Source organism: Pempheris klunzingeri, chromosome 5 (assembly GCF_042242105.1).
Source record: "Pempheris klunzingeri isolate RE-2024b chromosome 5, fPemKlu1.hap1, whole genome shotgun sequence".
NCBI classification, from domain to species: Eukaryota; Metazoa; Chordata; class Actinopteri; order Acropomatiformes; family Pempheridae; genus Pempheris; species Pempheris klunzingeri.
Genome location: NC_092016.1, coordinates 27413940 through 27439407, shown reverse-complemented (window position 1 = coordinate 27439407; position 25468 = coordinate 27413940). Strand labels below are relative to the sequence as shown.

At 42.0% G+C, this 25468-nt stretch overlaps 2 protein-coding genes across 2 annotated transcripts in view; both read left to right on the top strand.

Moving 5' to 3' along the window:
• The window catches only part of ripor1 (RHO family interacting cell polarization regulator 1), a 38545-nt gene extending 36227 nt beyond the window's left edge, over positions 1 to 2318 (top strand). The window contains exons 22-24 of the mRNA XM_070831304.1: positions 680 to 763; positions 942 to 1032; positions 1705 to 2318. Of these exons, the coding sequence (XP_070687405.1) occupies positions 680 to 763; positions 942 to 1032; positions 1705 to 1802 (273 nt within the window). The 3' untranslated portion in view covers positions 1803 to 2318. The remainder of the gene's footprint in view (positions 1 to 679; positions 764 to 941; positions 1033 to 1704) is intronic.
• Positions 2319 to 7926: 5608 nt separating this feature from the next.
• Positions 7927 to 24389, top strand: ctcf (CCCTC-binding factor (zinc finger protein)). The gene is made up of 16 exons (XM_070831301.1): positions 7927 to 8103; positions 12256 to 12436; positions 12566 to 12708; positions 12853 to 12972; positions 13148 to 13327; positions 13899 to 14114; positions 14262 to 14424; positions 15030 to 15200; positions 15338 to 15471; positions 15791 to 15911; positions 16407 to 16556; positions 16670 to 16830; positions 19159 to 19341; positions 19463 to 19595; positions 19700 to 19957; positions 21434 to 24389. Exons 2-16 carry the CDS (start codon positions 12268 to 12270, stop codon positions 21676 to 21678), a joined length of 2547 nt encoding a protein of 848 aa, XP_070687402.1. The 5' UTR covers positions 7927 to 8103; positions 12256 to 12267; the 3' UTR covers positions 21679 to 24389.
• Positions 24390 to 25468: the final 1079 nt, after the last annotated feature.

The window sequence follows — 25468 nt, the reverse complement described above, 5'->3', positions numbered from 1 at the left end:
CTTCTATTTTGTATTACTAAACTGACTTGTTTTTGATGTTCTCTCTGACCTCATCTGTTCAGAGATAACAGTTTTACTGTTTAACGTTTTTGAGCTTATTTTCATTTTGATAAGAATATTTGTTCCTGTTTCTAATGATGAGTTTGTATGTTTTACTGTGGAGACACCATCTTTTAATAGAATGGTCAGCTTGCAACCAGGAGTGAGTGACATTTGACAGTGTATAATGTGACACTGTTTTCTAAATGTCAGCACACATACATTTTTGTGGCCTGTCTGTACTGACGTTTTACTTATTATCAGCCTGCATAAACACCAATACTGATATTCTGGAACATCAGAAAGACAAAATAGGCTGAGAATATTAGTTGGGCTCTAATCATAAGGCATACACATTACATGAGCTGCAATGTAAAGAGCGGAGCAGGGCTTCATCATGCAATTAATAATGCCTAATATAATGTGGGGATTCTTGAATCCTTAATGTTGAATTCCTGAATCGTTGGGTCTCTCTCTAATTAAAGAGTTTGGTCCAGACCTGCTCTTTATGGAAAGAGTCTTGAGATAACACGATGAATTGGTGCTATGTAAATAAAGATTGATTGATTAGTTAGAAGACAGCAGAAGCCTCATACTTGGTCTATGACAGACACTAAACACTGTGCATTGTCCTCTGCAGGCGTTGGTCAGTTGCCTGGAGCTGCTGGAAGACGAGAATGTGCACACCAGAGTTTGTGGATGCAAGGCCTTGGCTTGTCTCAAGGTAAGAAACATACAGCACGTGTGTTCTTGTGCAAAGCTGTTCCACCCTGTCAAAATACTGTCAATAGAACATTGTAGAGTGGTAAAATAAAATATCAAATAGATAACCAGCCATAAAGTCTTTGTCTGTCTGCAGCTCGCCTGTACTGATGCCTGTATTCCATCTGTTGTCATTCCAGGCCAAAGAAAGTATTGACCAGTTAGTGTATCTTTGTCGGACAGACAAGGAGGAAGTCCGTGATGCTGCCAAACAGGCGCTGCTCGTGCTCGGTAATAACAACCATTATATTAAGTAGAAAGAGTGTTTTAACCCTGGCATCTGGTTTTCTCTTTTAAAGTGTGGTTTGGAGAAATCTGGTCAAACTCTACTTATTTCAACCCTGATCAGTCATTTTACGATGCTGTGCAGACTCCCTTATAGTAGTCATCTGCATAGCACCTTTACAAAATGCTTAACAAGCAGCAAAATGAACGCAGACACAAATATTAAAAAGAATAATATATAAAGAAAGTATATGCAGATATTAGTGGGGCAGTTAGGAGGTTCTGCTCTGACGCCAGCAGTGTAAATTGTAAGTCACAGGCTGCTTGGTGTTTGTTAGAGGTCTGACAGCACAGTGTTGAACAAGCTGGGGTCTAGATGAAGACAGTCGTCTCACCAGGAACGCTGTCTCACCCCAGAGAGTGTTCTTCTCGTGACTGCTAGTACTGATGCAGTATTGTTGTGTTAATTCAAACACAATGCACTTGCTGCTTCTTATGTGCGTACTCCAACAGTTAATTTATTTCTTCTTCCATTTGTTGTTGTTTTTTTCTTCATTCATCTTCATTTTTATTTGATTGTCTCACTTTTGCCATAAGGCAATAATTAAGGTAGAAATAAGAAATATGCATCTGTCGTTTGTCCATTCTTTCATTCATTTCCATTGTTGTGTGGAGCAGGCGAGGAGGGGAAGATGGCCCACAGACACGTGGAGACGTCTCAGGACAGCATACCAAGACTCTTTGCTCCAGGAAGCATGGCCAGCACTGCTTTTTAACACCACACACACACACACACACACACACACACACACACACACACACACCACAAAAGCTGAAAGTCAGTAACACGATCTGAATGTTGTGCTTTGACACTATGTCATGAGAATATACAGTAAGCTCTTCTTCTAGCCCTTTACTACCACTAAAACATACAAAGACAATTTAATGGACACTATCCAGTATATACACTGTCAGAGAGGTTGCTATGATATACACACCAAGAACAGCAACTAAAGCCGGTAAGCTACAAACACACCATGTTTGTCCTGTCCTGTGCTGAAGAATGTACAATGGGAGTAGGCTTGAACGGAGGGATGTTAAAGGAGGAGTAGACAGATGAAATGAATACTGAAGGAAGAAGATGTGGAGGAGTTTAGAAGTCAAGGAGGAAAATGATCGCCTGAGTCATATTCAAGTCAGATTACTGGACAAAATGGCTTTCCTCATACAGTTCTGCCTTTACTATGGCTATTGGCTCTACTTGTGCTTGTTGACTTAATTTGCTGTTACCTGTCTGCAATATTTGCACCAAGGCTTTAGTCAAGACCTCTTAAGACAAGTGGGAGTAGTTTTGAGTCCAAATGAAACCAAATCAAGACCAAAAGTAGCTGCTCCAAATTCTCTCTTCTTTTGTCTCACTGTTGGATGTAAATCAACCTGAATGTTGCATTATTTGCAAATCGTGATTTGTGATGACTGCACTTCTGTGTGTCACCTCTCCACATATACATCTATGCATACATGCACATGTGTTGAAACGAGGATGTTTGAAGACTAAAGAATGAGGCCAGGCTCAAGAGCTAAAGTCCTGACCTGAAACACTGTGCAGTGCTTCAAAGTGGAAAAGCTGAATCTGTAGAGGAAGTCCCACACTTGATGGGGGCATAAAAACTATGACTGACTCACTTCATTAGAAAGGGTATTGGTTTGTTCTCAAAATATCGATTTTCTGGACTTATTGAACTCATATGAATTCCTTTTTCCATGCAGGAGCAACTAGCATGATTATTGCAATTGTGAAACCATACAGATCCACAGGGACAGAAACATCCCTGTGATGCTTTAAAGGATAGTTTCACATTTGTTTCAATCTATCCCATTGGACGTATAATAATAATAATAATAATAATAATACATTTTATTTATAATGCACTTTTCATTGCAGAAATCTCAAAGTGCTACAGAGGAATAGAACGAGTGCATAAAAACAGGAACACAATACAGCATCAATAAATTAAAATGAATCAAAGGCTTTTTTAAAAAGAAAAGTCTTCAAGCCTTTCTTAAAAGCCTCCACAGACTATTGAGCCCTCAGATCGTCAGGGAGAGACTTCCACAGACGGGGGTTATTGGTTCCTGTAATCTTCATCTGTCACTGCACTCACACTTCAAAGAAACAAAAGTAGTTTGTACATTGTGTCGTCTAAAAGTATTCCTACCTGTTCTGAATGGCCTCACTGGAAGATGAAGGACAGAAAAGCCTGACACCGTAGCCTCCTCCTGGCTCCATCCCTGAAGTCTCTCCAAAAACAATGAAGGGTACAAATAAGGATTGTGCTGCACACTTTCCTCTAAGGCAATCATGGTGCTGCAGCTGTATTAACGAAACACACGACACCTCCAAACACCTGGGCAGTCAGTGCATGAGGTGGCCATGAATGCCAGGGTGTCAGCCTCAGAAAAATACCAACATTGTCGGATACAAAGGGGTTCAGATGCCGTGTCAAGTATTTAGCATGAAGCCAAATAAGGAATATGAAGTTTCAGCAGTCTCCCCTCTGGTAGCACAGTTAAAAGCATTTTTTTTTACCTGCGTTGCAAGAAATGCACAAACTGCTCACAAATATGAAATGCATCTTTATTTTTGAGTGCAAACCAGTACTTGTTCTGACAAAGCTGTACTTCACGCATGCTGCACCACAGTGACCACCAAAAGAGAGAGCCACACCCTGGGAAGCAAAGAAATATAAATGATTTTCATTGGATTGTATTTGTTGATACGATGGAGAAAGACATGCTGTATACGTGCTCATACACTCTCCCTGGGTCTGTGAGTGGAGCTTCAGCCAGTTGTATCATAAAGCCACTAGGCAGAGATGAGCACGTTGCTCAGGATGCCACACTGTGGCTGCTGCAGGGAGGGCACGCTGCATACTGTAGGCTCAGCAGCTCACACAGCTGCAGCCAGCAGGATGTTCTAACAGCAGAGACAACCCGTGGGCTTTCTGTTCCACGGCTGCAACGCTGCTACTGCTGGCTTACTAACCGTGAAATGTTTTCCAGTTCAAAAGATGAGAATGAAACCTTCCCATTCTCTGACTCACAGGCCTCTGTGTTTAATGTCGTCAATATATGGGCAGCACATTGAAGAGAAAGAAAAGTGTAACTCGCGCTGTAGTTCTATATAAAGGTTTGAGATTAGGGAATATGTGTTACATTGCTTCTGCACAGTGAATGATTTAAGCAAATAAGTGCCATTTCTTTTCTATAATTATGATACAAATTATTTTTTATGGAAATACATATGTAATGAGTATATGTCACTGGAATTCAATTTTCTGTGATTGTACCTTTTTTTATTTCAGCACAGTCTTATTTTGTAAATGTATACTTTGTTTTATGTGATGCATTTTTACTGTTATAATGCAATTTATTATCAGTCATTCAACCAATCGGTGTGATGAGCTGACTGAGTGAGTGGCACTGAACTGCACCACTGACATATCTGCTGTAAATGGGGTGGTGTTGTGTTTGGAGTCACTGAATATTTACAATAATGTCACAGACTGCTGTGGAGGACTGGGATCACTGAGCAGAGAGAGACAGGTCCAGATCACTATTATAGGAAGATTTTAAATAGAACTGGATTGAATTAAATGTAAATTGGCCCCAGACTGGAATCATAAATTGTTTGAGTCACACTAGTGTTTTTTGATTCTTATGCTGTTTAGTACAAATATTCTAAAATCTTTTCAATACTGCTGACCATTTTTCAAAATAAGCACATTGCATTCACCAAAGAAAAACACTGAAGACTCATAATTACAAAATGTGTATCCTATAATTATGACTCATAATAAGAGCTATAATTATAAACGATACCCTTGCAGTTACAAAATGTTTCATCATCATTATGAAATCTCATCAGGATCTAATTTCCCTACTGCATCTTATAAGGATCTCATTTTGAGATTTTCTCATAATTATGAGATTCTAAGTAATTAAGGGTTAATATCCTACAGTTTAAGTTTGGTGAATTCAGTTTGTTTGCATTCCAACCAATAGCTTAGTGTTGAAGATTTTCTGGTATTGTGCTTATTTTCCCCTTAATCCAGCCACTGATTTCCAGTTCTGTAAGTACAGGATCACCATGGTAACCATCACATCTCCACCATTAACAAACATCATTTAAACATAGAACTGATGTCACTGTGATTACCAACCTCAAGTTTCAGCACTTTGTAATCGTACACATTCAAAATAGTCACATTACAAGTTTGGGGAAATGGTCAGTCTGAAGTCAAGAATGTGTAGAAAAAGACTCAGTAACACAGGTATTGTCCTTTAGACATCGTCAAGATTCTAAAGAGTCCAGTAGAATCACACAAAGTGTTGATGCATCGTACGTTTTTCCTCAGTGTCAGACGAGCTGTCCACACTGAGTGTGACCAGTGCCGCTGAAAATGGCAGAATGTCCAGACCCTGTGACTCCAACTGGTCCAGTTTATTGTAATCTTGTTTGGTTTCAAAAGGACTGCTGACAGTGAGGTTGCTACTCTGCCTTTTTCATTTCCTGAACCCTGTGACTGGGAGCTCATCTCAGCCTGTTGGCCTGATAGTGGTTTATTTATGGTATGTAGATGAGTCCCAGTCTGATACTGAATACTAGCTGATGTACTGGCTGTTAAAAAAAGAAATTAGTACTGACAGGGAATTATATGTAAAGTTTAGCCAAGCTAACGGTGATCACAGTGATCACAGTGATCACAGTGATCACAGTGTGCTCAGTTGGTCCACCATGCCAAACAATTGATGGATCCATGAAGTGTGGCTCAGACATTCATGTTCCTTTAGGATGAACAGTAACTATGATGATCCTCTGACTTTTCCACCAGTGCCATCTTTAGGTCAGTCTCAGTTGGTTTATGGCCAGATACCTTCAGAATGAATTCCCTTGCCACCAGCGTCAGTCAGCATCACACAAAAATGTAGCACTTTTAGTGTGACTGCTGACAGTTTCAGCTGTACCTCACCATCAGGGTTTCCAGCATGTGAATTTCCTCCACACTCCCAACAGTAGTAGTTATTGTAAAGTATCCAGATGGAACACACTGTTGGTCTTCAACAAGGAGGGTTCGGGATCCTACTGGACAACGTGCCAACCCTGTTCTTAGCAACACTGAAGTGTTATTGTGAATCTACTCTTTAAGACTTGAGAACCAAATGAGAAGTAGCTGTGCTTGTGTGGGGATGTAACCACCCACGCGGTGGATTAGGGCCGTGGCTTAAGAACTTCTAACATCAAAGTCAGAGTCCTCGTTATCAATTAGAATAATCAGAATTTCGCCAGCAAACTAGTGGAGATGAAAGATTTCAGACTTTTTTCTCTGTGAACTCTGAGCTTTACCTCGGAACAGATTTTTTTCCGCATAGCCCTAACCCTCTTTCATGCATGGTAGATACATATTTATTGAAGGCAGTAATGAATTACTATTCTGTACTGTTGCAGTGAGGTGAGGGGTGACCGGACAACTAGTTAGTTGTGTAATGTGTTCAGTTTGGATGTTTAGTTCTGAAACCCAGCATATTGTACGTGACAGACTGTGTCACAGCAATCATCATGTAGGACTGATGTCGCATGGGGTAGGGGGGGGGGGCTCACTGTATTATATGATAGCTACCACTGTATTTAATGCATTTACTACTGCTTGTTTCTATAGGACAGCAGCAATCTGCAGCAATACCTCTGCATTCATAAAGCATCTTACAGTGTTTAAGTGCCTCAACATCTGACAGTAACAGAGATGCAGTATAACGTAGGTGAGACACTTTATTTAAGAATGAAGAGAGTGAGGCAGTAGGAAACCACTGCAACACACACACATTTTTTTTTTTCACAATCTTGATAAGTTGTGCAACATTGGAAACAAAATGTTTTATTCTTTTTTTTTTTTTCTTTTCTAAAATATATTTCCAGGCATTCTGGTGTCAAATATATACAAACTATTAAAAATGTGTTTAAAGATTGTGTTTTTTTTGCCATTATATTTGTTAACCACACACGTACAGATAACACAAAGACGCTCTGGCTGAGACCTGTCCTTCGCCTCCCTGAAGTTTTTCTGAGATTGTCTGAGAGGGCGTCAGGCGGCACTGCATCTCCTAAAACAGTGATGGTGCCTCTGAACAACAGTAGCTGGAACCTCATTAAACAGGTGTCTGATTTGTTGGGCTGGCAGTATCACACAACATTAGATATCACAGTACACACTAGAAGTCTGCCCTGAGAGCACAAGGTGAACACATGCTGCACTCATGGCATGTATGGATGTCTGGGTATGGAAAGCAAAGAACACCTCTTAGCTCAGCTGTGCAGTTAAATCTAATGCTAATGATGATCAGTCATGCATTCATTCATCATCAATGGACATTCACATCAATCTAAGGCTTTCCAGAGACAGTAAATAAAGATTTCTGAGGACTTTCATCTCTCTTAGTCATTTTTTTTACACTCTCAGTATCTCTCAGTAGCAGTGTGCCTGACAGATGTGACTATGCTGGGCAGACAATCAAACGCTACAATGCAGCACAAATCCCAATTGCAGGTTGCCGGATCGTTCTCAGATCATACTGACAGTAGAACATTTGGTTTTATTTGACACTAACAGAGTTTCTTTAACAGAAAAGACCCTTTTTTTCCCCCAGATTTCACTCTTTATGCTTAATTGCAGCACAGCCTGACGTGGAGCTTCTGCTCTGACAGATGTCTCCGAGGGGCTGGCAGCGGCCTCACTCCCAGCACTGTGTGTGATAAATGGGCTTCAGTGTATTCCAACGGGGCGCCCCTCCTGGCCAATCAGGGTGTCTGCAGCAGCTTCGACACCACCCCCCAGCGGCCGCACAGGCGCACTGAGCTCCCAACTGCCATTTTGTGGCAGAGGCTACTCTGCTAAAGCGGGAGAGGGATTAAAACAAACTGCGAAGAAGCCTGGATTTCTTACCAGCCTGTTAAACTTTGTAGCAGAGACTCTCTGCTTTCGGCTGAGTTAAACGGGAAGAGAAACACACTAACAAGAGGTAAAGTATTACTACTTTTCTGATAAGGGGGGAGTTTGCAGGATCTTTAATCGGCCTCTAGGTGTCACGATGGGGCTCCGGGTCCGGGCAGCTCGTCGGAGAGTGTTTGTCTCCCTCTATCGTTATTGAAAAACCCGTCAAAATACGTTTAAAAACCCCAAGTTCTAATTATTGTATACACACCCCACTGTATTTTACATCGGTCTGTGAAGATGTCGGTGAGAATAAGATACGAATACTTCGACGATTTGGTTGGAGAGTTTAGGCCAAGGCGTCCATTTTCTCGCTTCTTTGTTTCCCGTCTTTACAGCCTTGACGACATGGAAACTGGCGGGTTTAAGTTATTGCTAACGTTAGCTTGTTGCATTCTCACAGGCCGAGCGCAGCACAAAGAAAACATACCTGCACGTAGGGAAAGCTCGCCACGGGGGCTGGAAGCGCGTTTACACGGCTGGTGTGGAGCTAAGCTTTAGCTTGGAAACATGAAACGTGACTTTTACTCTGAGAAATGGCTGGAACGCACTTAGCTATGCTAGCTATGCTAGCTGGGAGTCCAGGCCCTTCCCCACCCAGGGCTCCTGGTAGCGCTACGCCTGTGAGTGTCGCGTCTCCAAAAGGACCGACAGCGAACCTTCATTCTGGTATTTTTTTAATGTAGCTGAAGTGAACTGGTAAGTTGTCGCATCCTCAGTGTCACTCAGTTCACTTTAGCAGGTAGTGTTAGCGACGTGTATAGACGAACTACGGAACACGGAACGTCAAGGCCACCGCTTCAGACCGTGAGACGAGGCATTCACAGCAAAACGATCCTCGTTGATCCGCGGCCACTGATTCACTCAGACCAAACACACGATTTGTGATCTCCCAAAATCAGCCATCTTCTACCGCAGGTATCGCGTTTCTCTTCTGTCCTGTCATCGCGCCGTGGTCGGAATTGGCAGTTGTTGTTGCACCCGTCGCCCGCTTGTCTCTTATTCTAAGCCCACCTAGAGCATCATAGCCACAGACATATATTATAGCAGAGAGCTCCCTCTACGATTCGGCTTGGAGAGCTACAAAAATACCGCTTTATCATAGCTGCGCAGTGAGGTGACAGCTGCCCGGCTGGGCGCTGAGGGGCATTGCCATGTTGTGGTAAATGAGTGGTAACGTTGTCATTAGTAAAAGGAGCCACGGAGGCCTGTACTAGAGCCTCTCCAGCTTCCAGCCATCCCGCAACATAAAGACAAGCGGACATGCAAACACACAGATGTTGAGTGTTGTCACAAACATGACCATGCAGTTGTTCGACTTATTGGCAATAACGACATACACATTTAGCGAGCTGTCTGCAGTCACTCCTTTTTAGACCAGAATGGTCATTTTAGATGAGTTGATCTAATGCAGGGTCTGCTTCACATGATCTGAAGCACACAAACTCAAGAGTTTGTCTTATTTGCTACTTTGGTAGTCAAGGTAAACTACCATTACACCTAAAATATGAATCATGCATCAGGCTGTTCACTCACTGCTCATCACCAGTGCATTGTTCTGTGGACTCTATCAGCCAATGAGTGTGCTGGTGAAATGTCAAGAAATCTTTTAAAAGCTTGGCTTTCTATCTGTGGAAAAAGCATCATTGCATCAGAAATTCTTATTTTGTTCAAAGACTGTTGTGAATATCAGAGTACAGATGTAGAGGAGCCCGACCAATACTAATTTTTAGGCCAATAATAAAAATAATACTAATTAGAAATAATTTTCCAAGCTCAAAATCATATTCACCCCTATATGAGCCCATATCTTTTCATCATTCTGTTGAATCTAAGTGTTCCAGCTCGGCTATGTCAGAATCTAACAAGGAAGGCAAGGTATTTTGGAAGACTGGAAGAATCTCCTTGACTGCCTTTTTAACAGAAGTTGGATTGACAACCAGAGCTAATTGAATATTGAACACATTTGTGAGTGTGCTGTCATCTGAATGTTGTGTGACACCATTCTTCACTTCATGTCATATCACATGGTCCGACAAAAGATGAGAGGAGCTATTCTGGAAGCACTTACTAGTATAGTGACGGATGTGCCCATCACACTGTGGGCATGTGTTCCCCCTCCCTTCCTACAGGTTCACAGTCGGTGAGAATGAGAATGAGTGTCCTCAACAGTTAACATTGTCGCAATATGTATAAGTCCCCATGAAATCTTAGTCTCTGCTCACACCTGCTGCATTCACGTGCTCTTTTTTGTGAATCAATCAAAGCAAGTGGACAACTTGTAGTAGTGGCCTTGATGCCCCCAAAATGCATCATGGATGCGCTGAGGTCCCATCATTCAGAAAAAAAATCGTAGCTGGTCCAGGCCATATGTGGTTGCAGTCATTTAGCAGTGTGGCCAAGGCCACATTGAAGGGCTGCCTGTGCAGAGGTTATGTAGATATTAAGCCCGTTTGAACTTATCAAAACTAAAAGATATTATTAAAATAATCTGTAGAATCTGCCCCCTGCTGTGCATTTGGAGATGTTAGTGATGGAGCGGCATGTCCACCGGGTGATGAGTGAAATTTAAATGTTCACTGTCTCTTTTCCTTGGATCTGATACCCTGCATCTCCGTCCTCCATGTTCCTGCTCACAAGACTGTGCTCTGAGCTCCATAAGATTAGTTAATGTTATGGATCTGATTTGGATTGTGATTTTGAACATATGATAATGCTGTGATATTGTTGCACCAAATACAGACACATGGGTCTTTAAAGTAGAATATTGTTTCAGTGGAGAATAATTTGATATTAAATAGACTTTTTTTATGTGAGATTCTGGAAACACATATGTCTCCACACACGCTTCCAGGCGGACTTAGAGCAGTCTGCTTATGATTGGATCCCCTGAGATGTAGGTTAATGCCAGGTATGAACAGGGCCTCAGTGTGCAAGTGCAGCTGTTTAACATGTCCCCCTTCCCTCCCTCAGCCTGGCAGGGACAGTGAGGTATCAGACATTTGACTCAGCAAAGCTCAGGGCTTTCAGCAGCAAAGCAAAAGGGAGATCACCTGCATCACCAGTAACAGCCCTGCAGACTACCGCCCAGTCTACAGAAATCATGAAAACAGCCAAGTTATCATTGCTATTCCAGGTAACACCAGTAGTAGTGGTAAAGTTAAGTGCCTACAACTTTAAAACAGTGGGTTGTTTGAAATATGTTCCACTTTTTCACACACACATACACCTTTTTCACCACACTTTGGGTCAGAAGTCAGAGTGAATGGTTCCTTGATGTGCAAGGAGCCATGTAGACAACCACAAGACAGTCAAACAGAGGCACCGAGATTCAACGCAGTTGAAAATAGTGCTGCACTAAGCTCTGTCAGCCAATGTCATGCGAGGTGAGCATGTGCAGAGTTTGTTTTTGGCTCACAAGCTCTGACCGTCACTCCCAACAAGCAGAAGTCCCACTCAGCACCAGTGTTTAATGTTTCCCCTAACTTTAGAAGGATTTGCTGGTCATTTCTTGGTATTCATATTTCTTACCATAAACTAAAACAGAAACACAAGTCACTTGTCACAGAAAGACCTTTTGTTTACCGTATAATTCAATAGTCATTCATATTTGGCAGATCTAAGAACACTGATTAATGATACAGAATTGTTTGATCTTTTTTTCAAAATGTACTGTTACCAAGTTGGTTGTGTGATTATATAAGTGTTAGAGCCAAAGCAATTAGTCGTCCAACTTCAGTTACTTAGTTGATTGGCAGAAAAGTAGTCGGCAACAATTTTGATAATGAGTTATTTTCTTAAATGTCTTGTTTTTCCTCTGTTCTAGTAAGTTCAATAAGTTGGGGCTTTGGACAATTGGTCAAACTGAACAAGCAATACAACAATCTTTAGTATGAACACATAGGTGCACAAGCACACACTGGCAAAAAAAATCCTATCAATCAGTGTTAAATCCTGCTTATCGCCAACAAGAATGGCAAGTACTTTGAATCAGAAACTGTCAACTGGTTAGTTAATTGTTTCCTGCTGTTTTTTGAAGGCCAATGAGTTGCAGTGAAAAGCTGCCGGACCGAACACCACTGTCATAAAACAAGCATGCTTCCAGTCCATGGCTTTAAGAGCCTGGAGGAGATGAAAAACACTGCTAGATAATGTTTGTTTCCACGATGCCATGTTTCAGTTTCTACCCACCATGGACGGAGGGCCGACAGAGGGTGTAGGGGTGGTGGAGGTCCCCGCCAAAGACTTCCCCTCCATTCAGGCTGTTCACAGCCAGGATGACATGGTGGCTGACCTCCTCCAGCAAGCTGCAGAGGCCGGGGGTGTGGTAGAGGGACAAGCTGGAGTCGTCCTGGAACAAGGTTATTAATAACTGACATGCAGTGCTCCCACAGTTGCTATGTAGATACACCACAGAGTAGTTTAGACTTCCATTGCAAGTAGATATGTTCTTGTGGAGAATGTGGTCAAATGTTTTCTGTTGTGTTCAGGTCACAGTGAAGGAATGGTAGCAGCCAGCCATTCCCAGCAGCTCATGGAAGCTGGGGTGGGGGTCGGTGTGGAAGGTGGAGCAGGGGTTGAAATGATGGTTATGGACTCACTGGATCCCACCCTGTTGCAGATGAAGACTGAGGTAATCTCACGGTTAAGAGCTTTGTATTTGTGTGATCTGATTTCATTTCTGAAACTACAGTACACCATACCTGCCTGCCAGAGTGTCACCTGGCTCCAAACCTCATGTAACTTGTAACGTTATTGAAATCAATTTGATTTGCAGGTTATAGATGCTACAGTGGGGGGATCATCCACAACGGTGGGTGTGGTTGGAGGGGTTGCGGGTGCAGCTCACCAAGCAACTGTAACAACAGTGGACCAGACTCAAATCATCACACTACAGGCAGGTGCTCTTCTGATGCCATTTCACATCATAGTGACCTTCAATTCATTCATTCCCTTTATCCGTGTTGGGGCACAGCTGTATTCACAAGCTGTCTATAAGCAGTTACAATCTCTTGTCAGATCTTGCATATATCTTTCTCATGATCACTGGACTCAGACGTCTCTGTCCTCAGGTGGTAAACATGGAGGAGCAGGCAGCTCTGGGTCTGGGGGAGCTCCAGCTGGTCCAGGTGCCTGTTTCTGCTTCCACTGTGGAGGCCTTACAACAAGGCACCTTTGTTGACACCACCGCCATGCCAAAGGATGGAGACCCTGTCATTTGTCACACTCTGCCGCTGCCTGAGGGCTTTCAGGTACACTGACAGACCCGCTAGTCTCGCTTTAACTCAGATGTACAACACTAGTGCCTGACTGCATCTCAAAGTTAGCTACTGCTTGTCTTGCTACTTAGTGGCCTATCGTACGTCGTTACATCAATCTGCTCACTTATAGTCTAACATTTGAATTTACTTTCATGTTAAACTCATTCGACAAGGCCACAGCAACACAAGGTAAAACACACTCCTTTCGCCATCTACAAGAGCTGGGATTTATCACAGTTATCACCTCTTATGCCAGGTAAACCACACAAAAGCCAGTGGGTGAAAGTAATCAGCACCAGCTGAAAATGAGAAGGTGTTAGCCTAATGTTTTGTATGCTGCTCCTTGCTAATGAGAGTGACAGTGAGAAAGGTGGAGTCAAAGCTTAGCAAATCTGTGTATCAGTATTATCATTTTTCACATTCACACACTCATATTTTAAAAGTGAAATGCAATAATAAGCCACAGGCACAGCTCAGGATATAATAATAATAATAATAATAATAATGATAAAAACAACATCGACAAGGACAGTTTGTCTACAGTGATCAATTTGATGTGTAGGTAGTTAAGGTTGGTGCTAATGGGGAGGTGGAGACGGTGGAGCAGGAGGAGGAGGGAGGGGAAGCCCATCCTGAAGAAGAGGAAGATATGGAGGTGGGGAACCAACTGCTGGAAGAAGGGGAGGACGAGCCCATTCACCCTCCGAATGACGATCCAAACTGGGCCAAAGATCCGGACTATCAGCCGCCATCTGGAGCTCTCAAGAAGTCCAAAAAGGCAAGATAGTTGTGTGCTATCTGTTTTTTTTATTACTGAGGACAGGAGACTCTTGTGTGTGTTTGGACTGGACTAATAAATCATCTGGGCAGGTGAATCTTAAGTTTTCGTCAGCTGATGCTGATGTCTAATGACTTGTTTGTCCAGGGTAAAAAGAGTCGTCTTCGTTATGCTGAAGGAGATAAGGACATGGATGTCAGTGTTTATGACTTTGAAGAGGAACAGCAAGAGGGGCTTCTGTCTGAGGTCAATGCTGAAAAAGTAGTGGGCAACATGAAACCACCAAAACCAACCAAAATCAAGAAGAAAGGTGAGACTTTGCAGGACAGAGGGTGTGATAGGATGACAATATCAGTCACTGTCTGGAGATTTAGTTTGCTGCTTCAAAGTTGGTTTGACACAAGTAATCTGTGACAGCCTGTCATAAAGTTAAATTACCACAAATGAATTGTGAAGTTTTAACAGTGACATTACAAGTCAACAATTTACATTGACAATAACATAACCACCATGCAATACCAGTCCCACGTTAAACTTGTTATATATGTACAGTATAGCATTACATGCAGCAGTTGCAGTACAAAGAAGGAAAGAATGCAAATATAAACTAAACCTTCCATAAGATGCAAAAACCAATTGGACCCAATTCTGAAAATGTAAACGGGTTAGCAGTAAGTATTACTGTATGTATTTTGAGTAGAAGTATCTTATTATTTTCAAAATTCTGCTCTCCAAAAGAGTCATTCAACCCAACTTGTATTGACTGTAATCAGTTGCTGAAGTTTTCGTTTTACACATGATTTGTAATCATGCTCCAGTTGCAATTTTTTGTAATTGTTTGGACCAGAGGCTGTGGGACTGATACAAAGATTGTTATTGAATGTGATGTCTGTGTATGCCATTGTCTTGTGATAGGAGTGAAGAAGACATTTCAGTGTGAGCTGTGTAGCTACACGTGCCCTCGACGCTCCAACCTGGACAGACACATGAAGAGCCACACCGATGAGAGGCCACACAAATGTCACCTGTGTGGGAGAGCCTTCAGGACAGTCACCCTGCTAAGAAACCATCTTAATACACACACCGGTATACACGAACACACATCTTCATTAAAATGTTACACTCCAACATAGTTGCAGTTTAAGAGGAGACTGAAGGATGGTTATGATTTTTAGATACCACGCAAAGCTAGTTTTCACATCTTTTGTTTTTGGAATATTCAGGAACTCGCCCACACAAGTGCACAGACTGTGATATGGCTTTTGTGACAAGTGGAGAGCTGGTTCGTCATCGTCGCTACAAACACACACATGAGAAACCTTTCAAATGCTCTATGTGTGACTACGCCAGTGTGGAGGTAAGATGAGCTCCTGTTTGCTTTACATTCTCTTCCAATGTCTAGTGTAGTGATTACGTTTGCAACACTACAAACCATCTCCATACATATCAAGTCATCCAAGAGTGAAGAAGACTTAAGGAAAAGGAAATTCACAGTCTGAGGCCAGAAGCACTAAGTTAAACTGTGTTAATCCACACTGTTTTGGAGACTAGATATACAATTGCTCTGCTCCAAGAGTCCTGCAGTTACCAGCCACAGGCCCTGTACCATAATGGCAGATGGCTGGTTGCTGTAGGGTCCTGATATTTGACTGTGACTGTGTGTGTGTGTTGTGTAGGTGAGCAAACTAAAGCGGCACATTCGCTCACACACCGGCGAGCGTCCATTCCAGTGCAGTCTTTGCAGCTACGCCAGCAGAGACACATACAAGCTGAAGAGACACATGAGGACACATTCAGGTAAAACTGACATCTGAACTGCTGTTCCACACTTCTGAAGCAGCAAAGGAGACACAGTGGCAGAGAGATAGGACCAATATTGTCTTTTTATTGTTATTTTGGAGAAAATCTCAATTCTCCATGTTTCAATATTAACAAGGTTGTTTTCGAGCTCCCTTACAAAAGACTTTATTCAGGCTATATTACTAAACTCCTCCCCCATTAATTATCATCTACAGAATTATCATTTCCATTAGTAATAAGTGAAATTAGGCCATACTGACGGCTGTATCGTTATTAAAATCAATACTTTTGAGGTAATTCATATATTGGCCTGCACACCTCCCACCCTATTGTTACCTCTGCATTTGTATTTGTCACAGCGCTTTGAGTGGTCAAATAGACAAGAAAGGCACTATACAAGTATTTACCATTGTTTTGTTCTGTTATAATAGAAACATTAATGAGAATATTGAACAGTGACAAACTTGTGCACATGCTCAACCCTCTTCTCAGGAGAGAAACCTTATGAGTGCTACATCTGCCATGCCCGATTCACCCAGAGTGGAACCATGAAGATGCACATTTTGCAGAAACACACAGAGAATGTGGCCAAATTCCACTGTCCGCACTGTGACACCGTGATCGCACGCAAGAGTGACTTGGGTAACACAAGCACACACACACACTGTAAATGTATGAGACAGAAACAATACTTTACTTTGCCATGCTGTTTCATTCAACTATGCTGCTCTCCTATCATCTGTGTGGGTCCCCAGGTGTCCATCTTCGTAAGCAGCACTCGTTTATTGAGACAGGAAAGAAGTGTCGTTACTGCGACGCCGTTTTCCACGAGCGCTATGCTCTGATCCAGCATCAGAAGTCCCATAAGAATGAGAAGAGGTTCAAATGTGACATGTGCGACTACTGCTGCCGCCAGGTGTGTTTACACAAATCTCTTGAGTGTAGCGATATTTTGGGTTATCATACTCATGGTTGGAAAAGTCAATTCATTTGAATATCAGGTATGGGTCACCTGAGCCAGAGCTACTAAAATGATCAGAATCATTAAATGTTTAACTTTTTGGATTGGGGATTAAGAGGGCTCAGAGTCTACAGCCATGATGGAGAAATAATGTTCATCATGTTTACCTCCAGTGCTCCTACACAGCCTCGTCTGAATAAGTAAGGAGAAATAGTTTTGTTTTCAGTCTGTTGCCCTTCTTCTGCCCTTCTTTTTTTCTAAAATATAAAAGTCAGATTTCCCCCAAAAATGTATCATGAAAGTAGATTGTTTCTCATGGAATTTGGAGCAGCCAGCTAATGTAGCTAATAAACTGTTAACTTCAGTCTGAAAGAGTGTTGGCCAAAGCAAGGCAAGAAGCACCATGTGCAACTGAAGTTATGCTTTGATGTATTTATCAGAAACATAAATGGATCCTTTCTGCGTAAGGAAACTATACCTTTTTATAGCTGCGTTCATCGTCATTTCTATTAACTCGGCGAAGCTGTACATCCTCTGCTGTGCTGGAAGGCCTGTTTACTCATCCATTTCAACATCATTAGAAGTGGTAGACTGCATAAATAACACAACTGTGTGATACAGGTCCAAAGTTTATTAAGATATGTGTTGTTTCTACCAAAAAGCTTATGTGAAACCAAAAATTGAGGAGTCCAAGCTAATTTCTGGAGGGGTGGCAAAAGAGGATAGACTTTTAAAGAAAACGAATGATTTGTTAATTGTGTGTATACGTATATGAATAACACATGGCATACATCTGGTGAAACTTCCTGTATTTTTTTAACATCAGGAAATAAATATTGCAATATCGGTTCAAATATTGCGCAGCCCTAGTTTTAATTTTAAAAAGAGACTGAAAATATGTGGGGAACAAATGCATAGTGTGAGTATATATAACACTGGTTCTTGTTTGGCCCAACGGTTGACAGTGGAACTTCCTGTGTACTGTCCTCTGTCAAGGAACTGAAATTCTTTTTTCTTGTTCCCATCTGTTACTGTAGAGGTTGGATGTGTACAGATATTTAGATTCATATGACAAAGACTTAATAACATTGCAGCTTGAATAAAATGCTGTGCATTGAACTTGTCTGGGTTTGGTGTTAATGAAGCCTTACCTCGCTGAACACAGCCAGTCACAGCGTAGCTTCGGCCAGCACCGATCAGGGGCTGTGCTCCAAAGACACTAATGCAGTCAGTTGTGGATTTCAAGGTATGCCTGTTTAGTCATTTTACAATAATGATACAATAGTGAGAGTTTAGGAGGAGATATTAGTAGCATTGCAGCACTTGAATAATTAACTAGCACTTCTATGCTATGCTCACTTTTGAAGGCTTACTGCATGTATACACATGCTGCTTTTTTTTAAATGATTGTAACAGTGAATAAAGTATCTACCCTGCATTACAGGAACACTGTGGCTCTTTATAGGGTCACATTGCTGATTTTCAGCCACCTCTGTACCATCACAGTGTAGCTAGTATCTGCGAGTGTAGTATGTTTAACTTTAGGGCTCCCTTCTCGAATTTCAGCTCATAGTCAACATTTACTGCCAAATGTTACAGCTAAATGTGCGCCAGATGGTGCGGATAATGAACAGGGAGGAAAGCTAAACATCAATCATTCAAGGTTACAATGTACGAACCCAGTTGAAAATTGGTCAAGTATCTACTTAATTTCACTGTCTTGCTCGCACGGTGATGTGGTGGTTGACTTGTACACTGTTGTCTGTGACTTAATTCTGTGCTTTATTCTTCTCTTTAAATCACCTTTTTGTTTTTTCCAAAAATGAGACAATATTTCTTCAGGGAGCACAGTTGGACACAGTGTGGGCTCCATGCCTGGTGACTGAGTAGCAGCAGCTAACAAAAAGGTGGCTCGCATCTCATATATGGTCTGAAAAAACTCTACCAAGAAGTCTGGAAGTTTGAGTCAGGAAAAGTGTAGTCTATAGTTTTGAAATAGTAAATGTGAAGGTACCCTGTACTTCTTCATCTTAGTTGTTGATGTTTTATCATTTTACTGTATGGCTGAAAAGTTTGACACTCTTGTGGCCAAAGATAAAGTCAGGGGATCTCCAAAGTCATTAGGATTCAGTTTGGACCAAAGTGGTAGGTAGACCAACTGATGGATCAGCATTGCCATCCATAGGACCTTGCCATTACCATGGATACAAAATGAATTGGAATAAATATATAGTGCTGTCTGTAACTGGTTTTTAACTGTGTGCCCTGTGCGGGTGGGTCCAGGAGCGCCACATGGTAATGCATCGTCGAACCCACACCGGAGAGAAACCATACGCTTGCAGCCAGTGTGAGAAGACCTTCAGACAGAAGCAACTGCTGGACATGCACTTCAAACGCTATCATGACCCCAACTTTGTCCCAACCGCCTTTGTTTGCCCCAAGTGTAACAAGACCTTCACTCGCAGGGTAAGAACACTTGTTTTTGTAGCTGTTACACATCTGAAGTGAACTCTAAGATAATTCTGTGTGGACCAATGACCAATAAACTAGGAAAGTCAACAGACTATCTAACATTGTGTTTTTGTAGAACACCATGGCCCGCCATGCTGAGAACTGCAGTGGTGAAGTGGAGGATGCTGAGAATGGAGCTCCAACCCCAAAGAAAGGGAGGAGAGGACGAAAGAGGAAGATGAGGAGCAGGAGGGATGACGATGACAGCGGTGAGAATTAGCCATTGTATGCAAGTATGGACATGAAGTTGTGTCTGCTCAGCTCTGATCAGTTTATCAAATGTCCATCTTTGTTGTATCTCTGTGTCATTCAGAGGAGGATCATGTTGAACCAGATGAGGAAGAGGAGGAGGAGGAGGAGGAGGGGGTTGAGGGTGAGGAAGAAGCATCACTGCTGCAGGAAGAGGAGGAGGCAGAAACCATGGAACTGGACCAGGCCCCTGCCGCCATCCCAGTACCAGCTCCAGATGAGCCGCCGGTCAAGAGGAAACGGGGCCGACCCCCAAAGAACGCCCCCAAGCCTCCAACACCCAGCAAGTCCGTCAGGGTGGCTTCCAAGACGGCTGCTTCAGGTGAGAACAGGCTTCAGGCGTTTAGTCTTGGGATGGTGCTCACATTTGATCATTAAGTACTAAAGAGGTGCTGTCACACCTCTATATTTAGTGTGGTTCTAGTCAGTAATGTAGCTGATGATAATGACAGCTTCACTTCAAGATTTAACATCAGACTGGATGTTATTTTACTGAATCTTTCATTTCATGCCATGATTTGAACTGAATTAGTCTGAATATTGATAAACTGAATGTGCCCCAACAAAGGCCATCTACAGTGGATATAAGAAGTCTACACAGCCCTGTTAAAATGCCAGGTTTTTGTGAGAAAAAAGCTACTAGAAGAGCTGAACTGTATTTGGGGTTAATCAGAGGCACTTTAAATGATGGCAGGTGTGTACAGAGTCCTATTAACATGATTCTGAATGTGATTGGTTCATTCTGAACACAGCCACATCCCCAGTTATAAGAGGCTGTGCACACTTATGCAACCACATTAGTTTAGTTTTTTATTTTTACCCCCCCTAAAAGATTTCAGTTTGTTTTTCAGTTGAGTTGTACAGGTTCTAGGTCACATCAAAGGTGGAAAACGTTCTGAAATGATTTATCTTGGTCTCTTTTTTACATCACAGAAACCTGGTATTTTAACAGGGCTGTGGAGACTTTTAAAACCCACTGTATTCTGAGTCAGTATATGCAAGAGTTGTTATTGCACGTGTCAGAGAGCTGTAAAACTAAAAATCTTGTTGTTTCTTGGACATTTCCCTTTATCCTATGATATATATAAATGAATGTTTTCCTACCGAGTCAGATAGCTCGATAGGAAAGTGGGCTAATGTATTCAATTCAAGTCAGTTACTAAGTCATGATGACTTGTTGTCAGCAGAGCTCCAGAAGACTTGCTCTGATCAGCCCTCTGAGCAGAAGCACGTCCACACTACTTACTGCTTACTGTGCTTTTAGCATCAGTTACTTTGAACATGTTGCCTGTAGAAGCTCTTTTTTCACCTCACAACTGAACTGCTTGTTACAACACACTCATCTGTCATGAGATGTTTTTAACTCGGGTTTAATTATACGGCAGTGACAACCTGAGGCACCACTGAAAGCAGGGCAGGCAGGCAAGCAGAGGCTTGTGTGATCTTGCTCAATTAGAACTAAAATGCATCTTTCAAACAGTATAACACATTTGTAATTGATATTTGATGCCCTTTTTTTGACCAAATTAAAATATGAAATTAGAATAAAAGAAAGGCGTTTCTAGTCAGAGGCCAAACAGACCCCCAGCACCCCCAGAGCTTCATCTGTGTACAAACCTGCCATAGAGCACTGTGCCTGGTATGTAGTGCATTTTTATATGATGTGGCAACATATAGCAGAGGTCATTTCAGCCATTGTTTTGGCACTTTCAGATGAATTCCAGTCTTTCCTGTGACAGATGTTCACTTATTTAATTTAATAAACCCCCAAATGTATCTTTGTTGTTGTGTTTTGTAGCTGCTGCCATCATTCAAGTGGAGGATGAGAGCACTGGAGCAGTGGAGAACATTATAGTGAAGAAAGAGGATGGGGATGCCTCTGCCGTGCCTCTGGAGCAGGGAGTGGCCTTGACTGTGGAGGGGGTGGGGCTAGATGGGGAAGGGGTGGAGACTGTTGAGCTGGCTGTGAATGAGGAAACGGCGGCCGCTGCGGCCAACGGAGATCTGACACCTGAGATGATCCTCAGCATGATGGACCGGTGAACAGCACACAGGTGCAGCCGGACCATGGGTAAAACTGGCAAATGCACATCAACATTTCCACATCCTTGGCCTTCACCTGATGTTCCATCTGCATTAGCTTTTAAAGGCAGCCATTTTGAAAAAGTGGTGGCAGCAAAAACAACCGTGCACAAAGAAGGGAAGCCGCATGTAAATACTTCTACACAGTAACTTCACATCCATGTACATCGACCTGCATGATATTTGTGGGTCTCACACACATGCAAAATATCAGATCCCACTGCACATACTCGCATCATATAGATATCGTCCAAGCTAATGACAGATTGCTCTTAATGCTTTTTCAGTTTGAATGTCTACTGAATGAATCATTGCGTATTTTGCTACTTGTTTCTACCCAAAGCCACATCCTGTGTCAGTCTGCCCACACACTGTGCAGTTAACCTTCAGCTCCTTTCTACGTTGCTCTGCCAAACAGAGACATTATTTCATCTACCTTCACTTTTCATCTTGATTTTTCTTTTTTTTTTTTGATCCTGCTTGCTGTTCCTGCGACTATGCCGATTTTGCAAATTCCAAGCCTTTATATATGTGTATATATAGATATAAATGTAGTTTTTCCTAATGATTCGTAGTATATGGTACTTGAGTTTGCCTCTGAGATACCACTTGCTCTCAGCCATATGATCTGTATATTTTTTTTGCCCGAAGTATGATTTTCCTTCTTGGCCTGTTTGGTTCATGTTGTGGTGTTATTAGTTGGCTATTTGTACATGGAGACTTGTGTGGTAGGAAGTTAACACAAGGGTTCTTTACACATGAGCAAACAGGCACAGGCAGAAGCAGTCAAATGAAGCGAAGCAGTGAGAACTGCCATTTCACATTCACACCTTGTTCTAATGATACTTGCCCTCAGCTCATCCAAAGTAAATACTTCACATTATCATTTAGTTGCCCAGCACCAACATAGTTTGAGACTAAGTTATTTTTCAACAGGTTTTTGATCCTACTCCTATTTGACATTGATAGCTGATGATCCCCCTCCTGTTCCACGTGTTTAAAACCAGGTTATCACTGCTGGCTGGAGGAAATACGGATAACTCGACTCTGATGTAGTCGGTAAAACATTTCTGTGATTTTGAGCATTCCAAATACTTCAGTTAATATTGAATTATGTCTGAACATTTGAATCATCTCACTCGAAATATTCCGCAGTAACAAACATTGTTTATAGCAGCTGCCTCTAAATGTTTCCACTTCCAGCTCACACTAGAAGCGTTATCAAAGACCAGACAGTAAATCAGTGTCATTCAAACACTCTCCTCCCCTCCCCTCCCCTCCCCTCCCCCAGACTAATCAACGCTCACCAACTGTGGCAGATGGTTTGCATGTAAATACACTTTTTAAACCCTTTGCTTTTAGATGATTTGTGAGCCTTTTTTTAATGTTTTTAATTGGCTGACCCAGCAATGTGTTGGTTAAAAGGGACATGGAGGTTTTGATGGTAAAGGTGTTGGTGCCATACGTGGCACTCCCAGTCCTCGGTCTGTCTCTCCATCCTGCTTTCCCCCCACAGTGGAGCTCCTCTGAACCAACTGAACTGAACCCATCTGAACCACTATCATTTTTCTGTCCATGTTCTGTTGTCACTTTGTATTTGCTCTGATACTGTTTTACAGTTTAGAAGTTTCCACTGCGTTTCTTCAATTCAGAAACTCTCATTCTGTTGCCCTTTTACTTTTGGCCCAATGTGTGCTGTTAGTTTTCTATATAAAGGAAAAGGATGTTTTATGTGTCTGCTGAAAGACAGAACTGCACCCATCTAAGAACCTTTACTGAATCAACTTCAGATCACAAACTGTACTTAATAACAACTCAACAGCCTTCTCGTTCTTTTTGACAGGTTTTAATACTGCTTCTGGAAGGATGACAGTTTTTGGAAGCTGTGTATTTTGTTTGATGTGTTATGTCACTTCATTAGTAATCAAGATTAGTCCTGGACTGAGACCCTGTTACTGCACTTGGCCTGGTGGTGAGGCCCAGATCAGTCCCTCCAAATCATTATCGTTATCCATCGGTTTATCTACTAGAACACAGGCTTCTAGTCACTGGTGTGAGGCAAGGTTAGAAGAAAAGGGAATCCTTTTGGCACTGGTCTCAACAAGTCCTGTGATTTTAGTCTGGGGTAGATGTTAATCCTTAGACCAGGCTGAAGGCTCTGATGTGGCCTTCCCTCTACTACAGCAAGACCTGTATTCATGAGATGGAACCACATGCCCTGTAACATACGCAATGCTTAAATACCCTAAAACCAGACTGGAAGGAACCATGGGTAGTAAACGGCCACAGGATGAACGTAATGCCAAGATACTGATCGAAGGCGTCTGAAGAATTCAACGTTCATACAAATTGACAGTTGGGTAAGAAAGCTGTTCAGAAACATGAGTTCTGTGACTGTACTGCTGTAGTCAGATCTCATTCTGTAAAACAAGAAGAACACCATGTTCTGTGGTCAGTCTGTTGTTGTTCTGCAGGCAGATGGATGTTTGGTGTCACAGCAGCAGTGTTTTTTGGTTTGCACATTGCTCGTCTGGTTTGGCAGAAGAGAACAGTTAAGATGGTTTGAAACGCATCCCTGTTTTAAGACCAAGAAAACAGAAGAAACCTTTGTCATGTCATTTTTGAAGATGAGACACTGTACAGCTGATGAAAAATAAAATCTTCCCAATGGGCCCATGGGTGCTGCATGCTTCTCTGCTGTAGGTTCGCTCCGTGGCTCCGGGGGCCTAAATAAGCACAAAGCCTATGTGTATGATATTTGACATGTTCTGATTCTGAAGAGTAACAACCGACTCCAGATGTCAGTCCGTTCTCAGGTCGTGTCCTGTGGAGGCTTCATACACACTTCAACTGAGACTGAAGGTGAGCACAGAGACACTCAGCCAGGGTTTCTAAGAGTTTCCATTAGCACCACCTCCACCAGCAACAACCCCACTAATGCCTCCAGCTCAGTAAACCTGCTGTAATGTGAATATATGTATGATACTTGACATACTCTTAGGAGCCATTTTGCACATTGAAAACTTTTTCAGAACATCTTTACAGCTAATATGTTTGTGTTGAACTACAACTCAATGTTACTTTGTACAATACTGTACAAAAGCAGGTGGGAAGAAATTAATAGAACATTTAACATTTAATTAAGATAAGATAAGATATTCCTTTATTTATCCCACAATGGGGAAATTTCAAGTCAGCAGCAGTTCTGATTCACACATACAAGATACAGTTCACACATACAAAGAAAGGGAATAAAAAATATAAAATATATATATGTTTACATGTACAGTATATACAAAAAATAATGTATGGTGAAAGAATGAAAGAATGAGGTGATAGAAAGGCTATTGCACATGGGGGAAAATATAAATATATATGAAATATTGCACTTGTTCCTTTTTCTTGGTCTTTGGTCTACTGGGAGCAGATTTGGTTGTAAAGTCTGATGGCAGCAGGGAGGAAGGACCTGCGATGCCTTTCTTTGGAGCAATTGTCATCGGTTTTACAAAATGCAAAGTGAGCAAACAGAAGAAAAATCTGAATCAAATCAGTATTTGGTGAGAGCTCCCTGTGCCTTCAGAACAGCATCAGACCTTCTAGGTACACCAGCACACAGTCAGGGATTCTGTAGGATCACAGTCAGGTGTATGATTAACCAGTTCTACCAAACAGCTGCTAACAATCACTGTCATATGTAGGCTGAAACAGAAAGAGCTGCAGGAGGCTTTAAACTGGGGGAGGACCAGCCAAA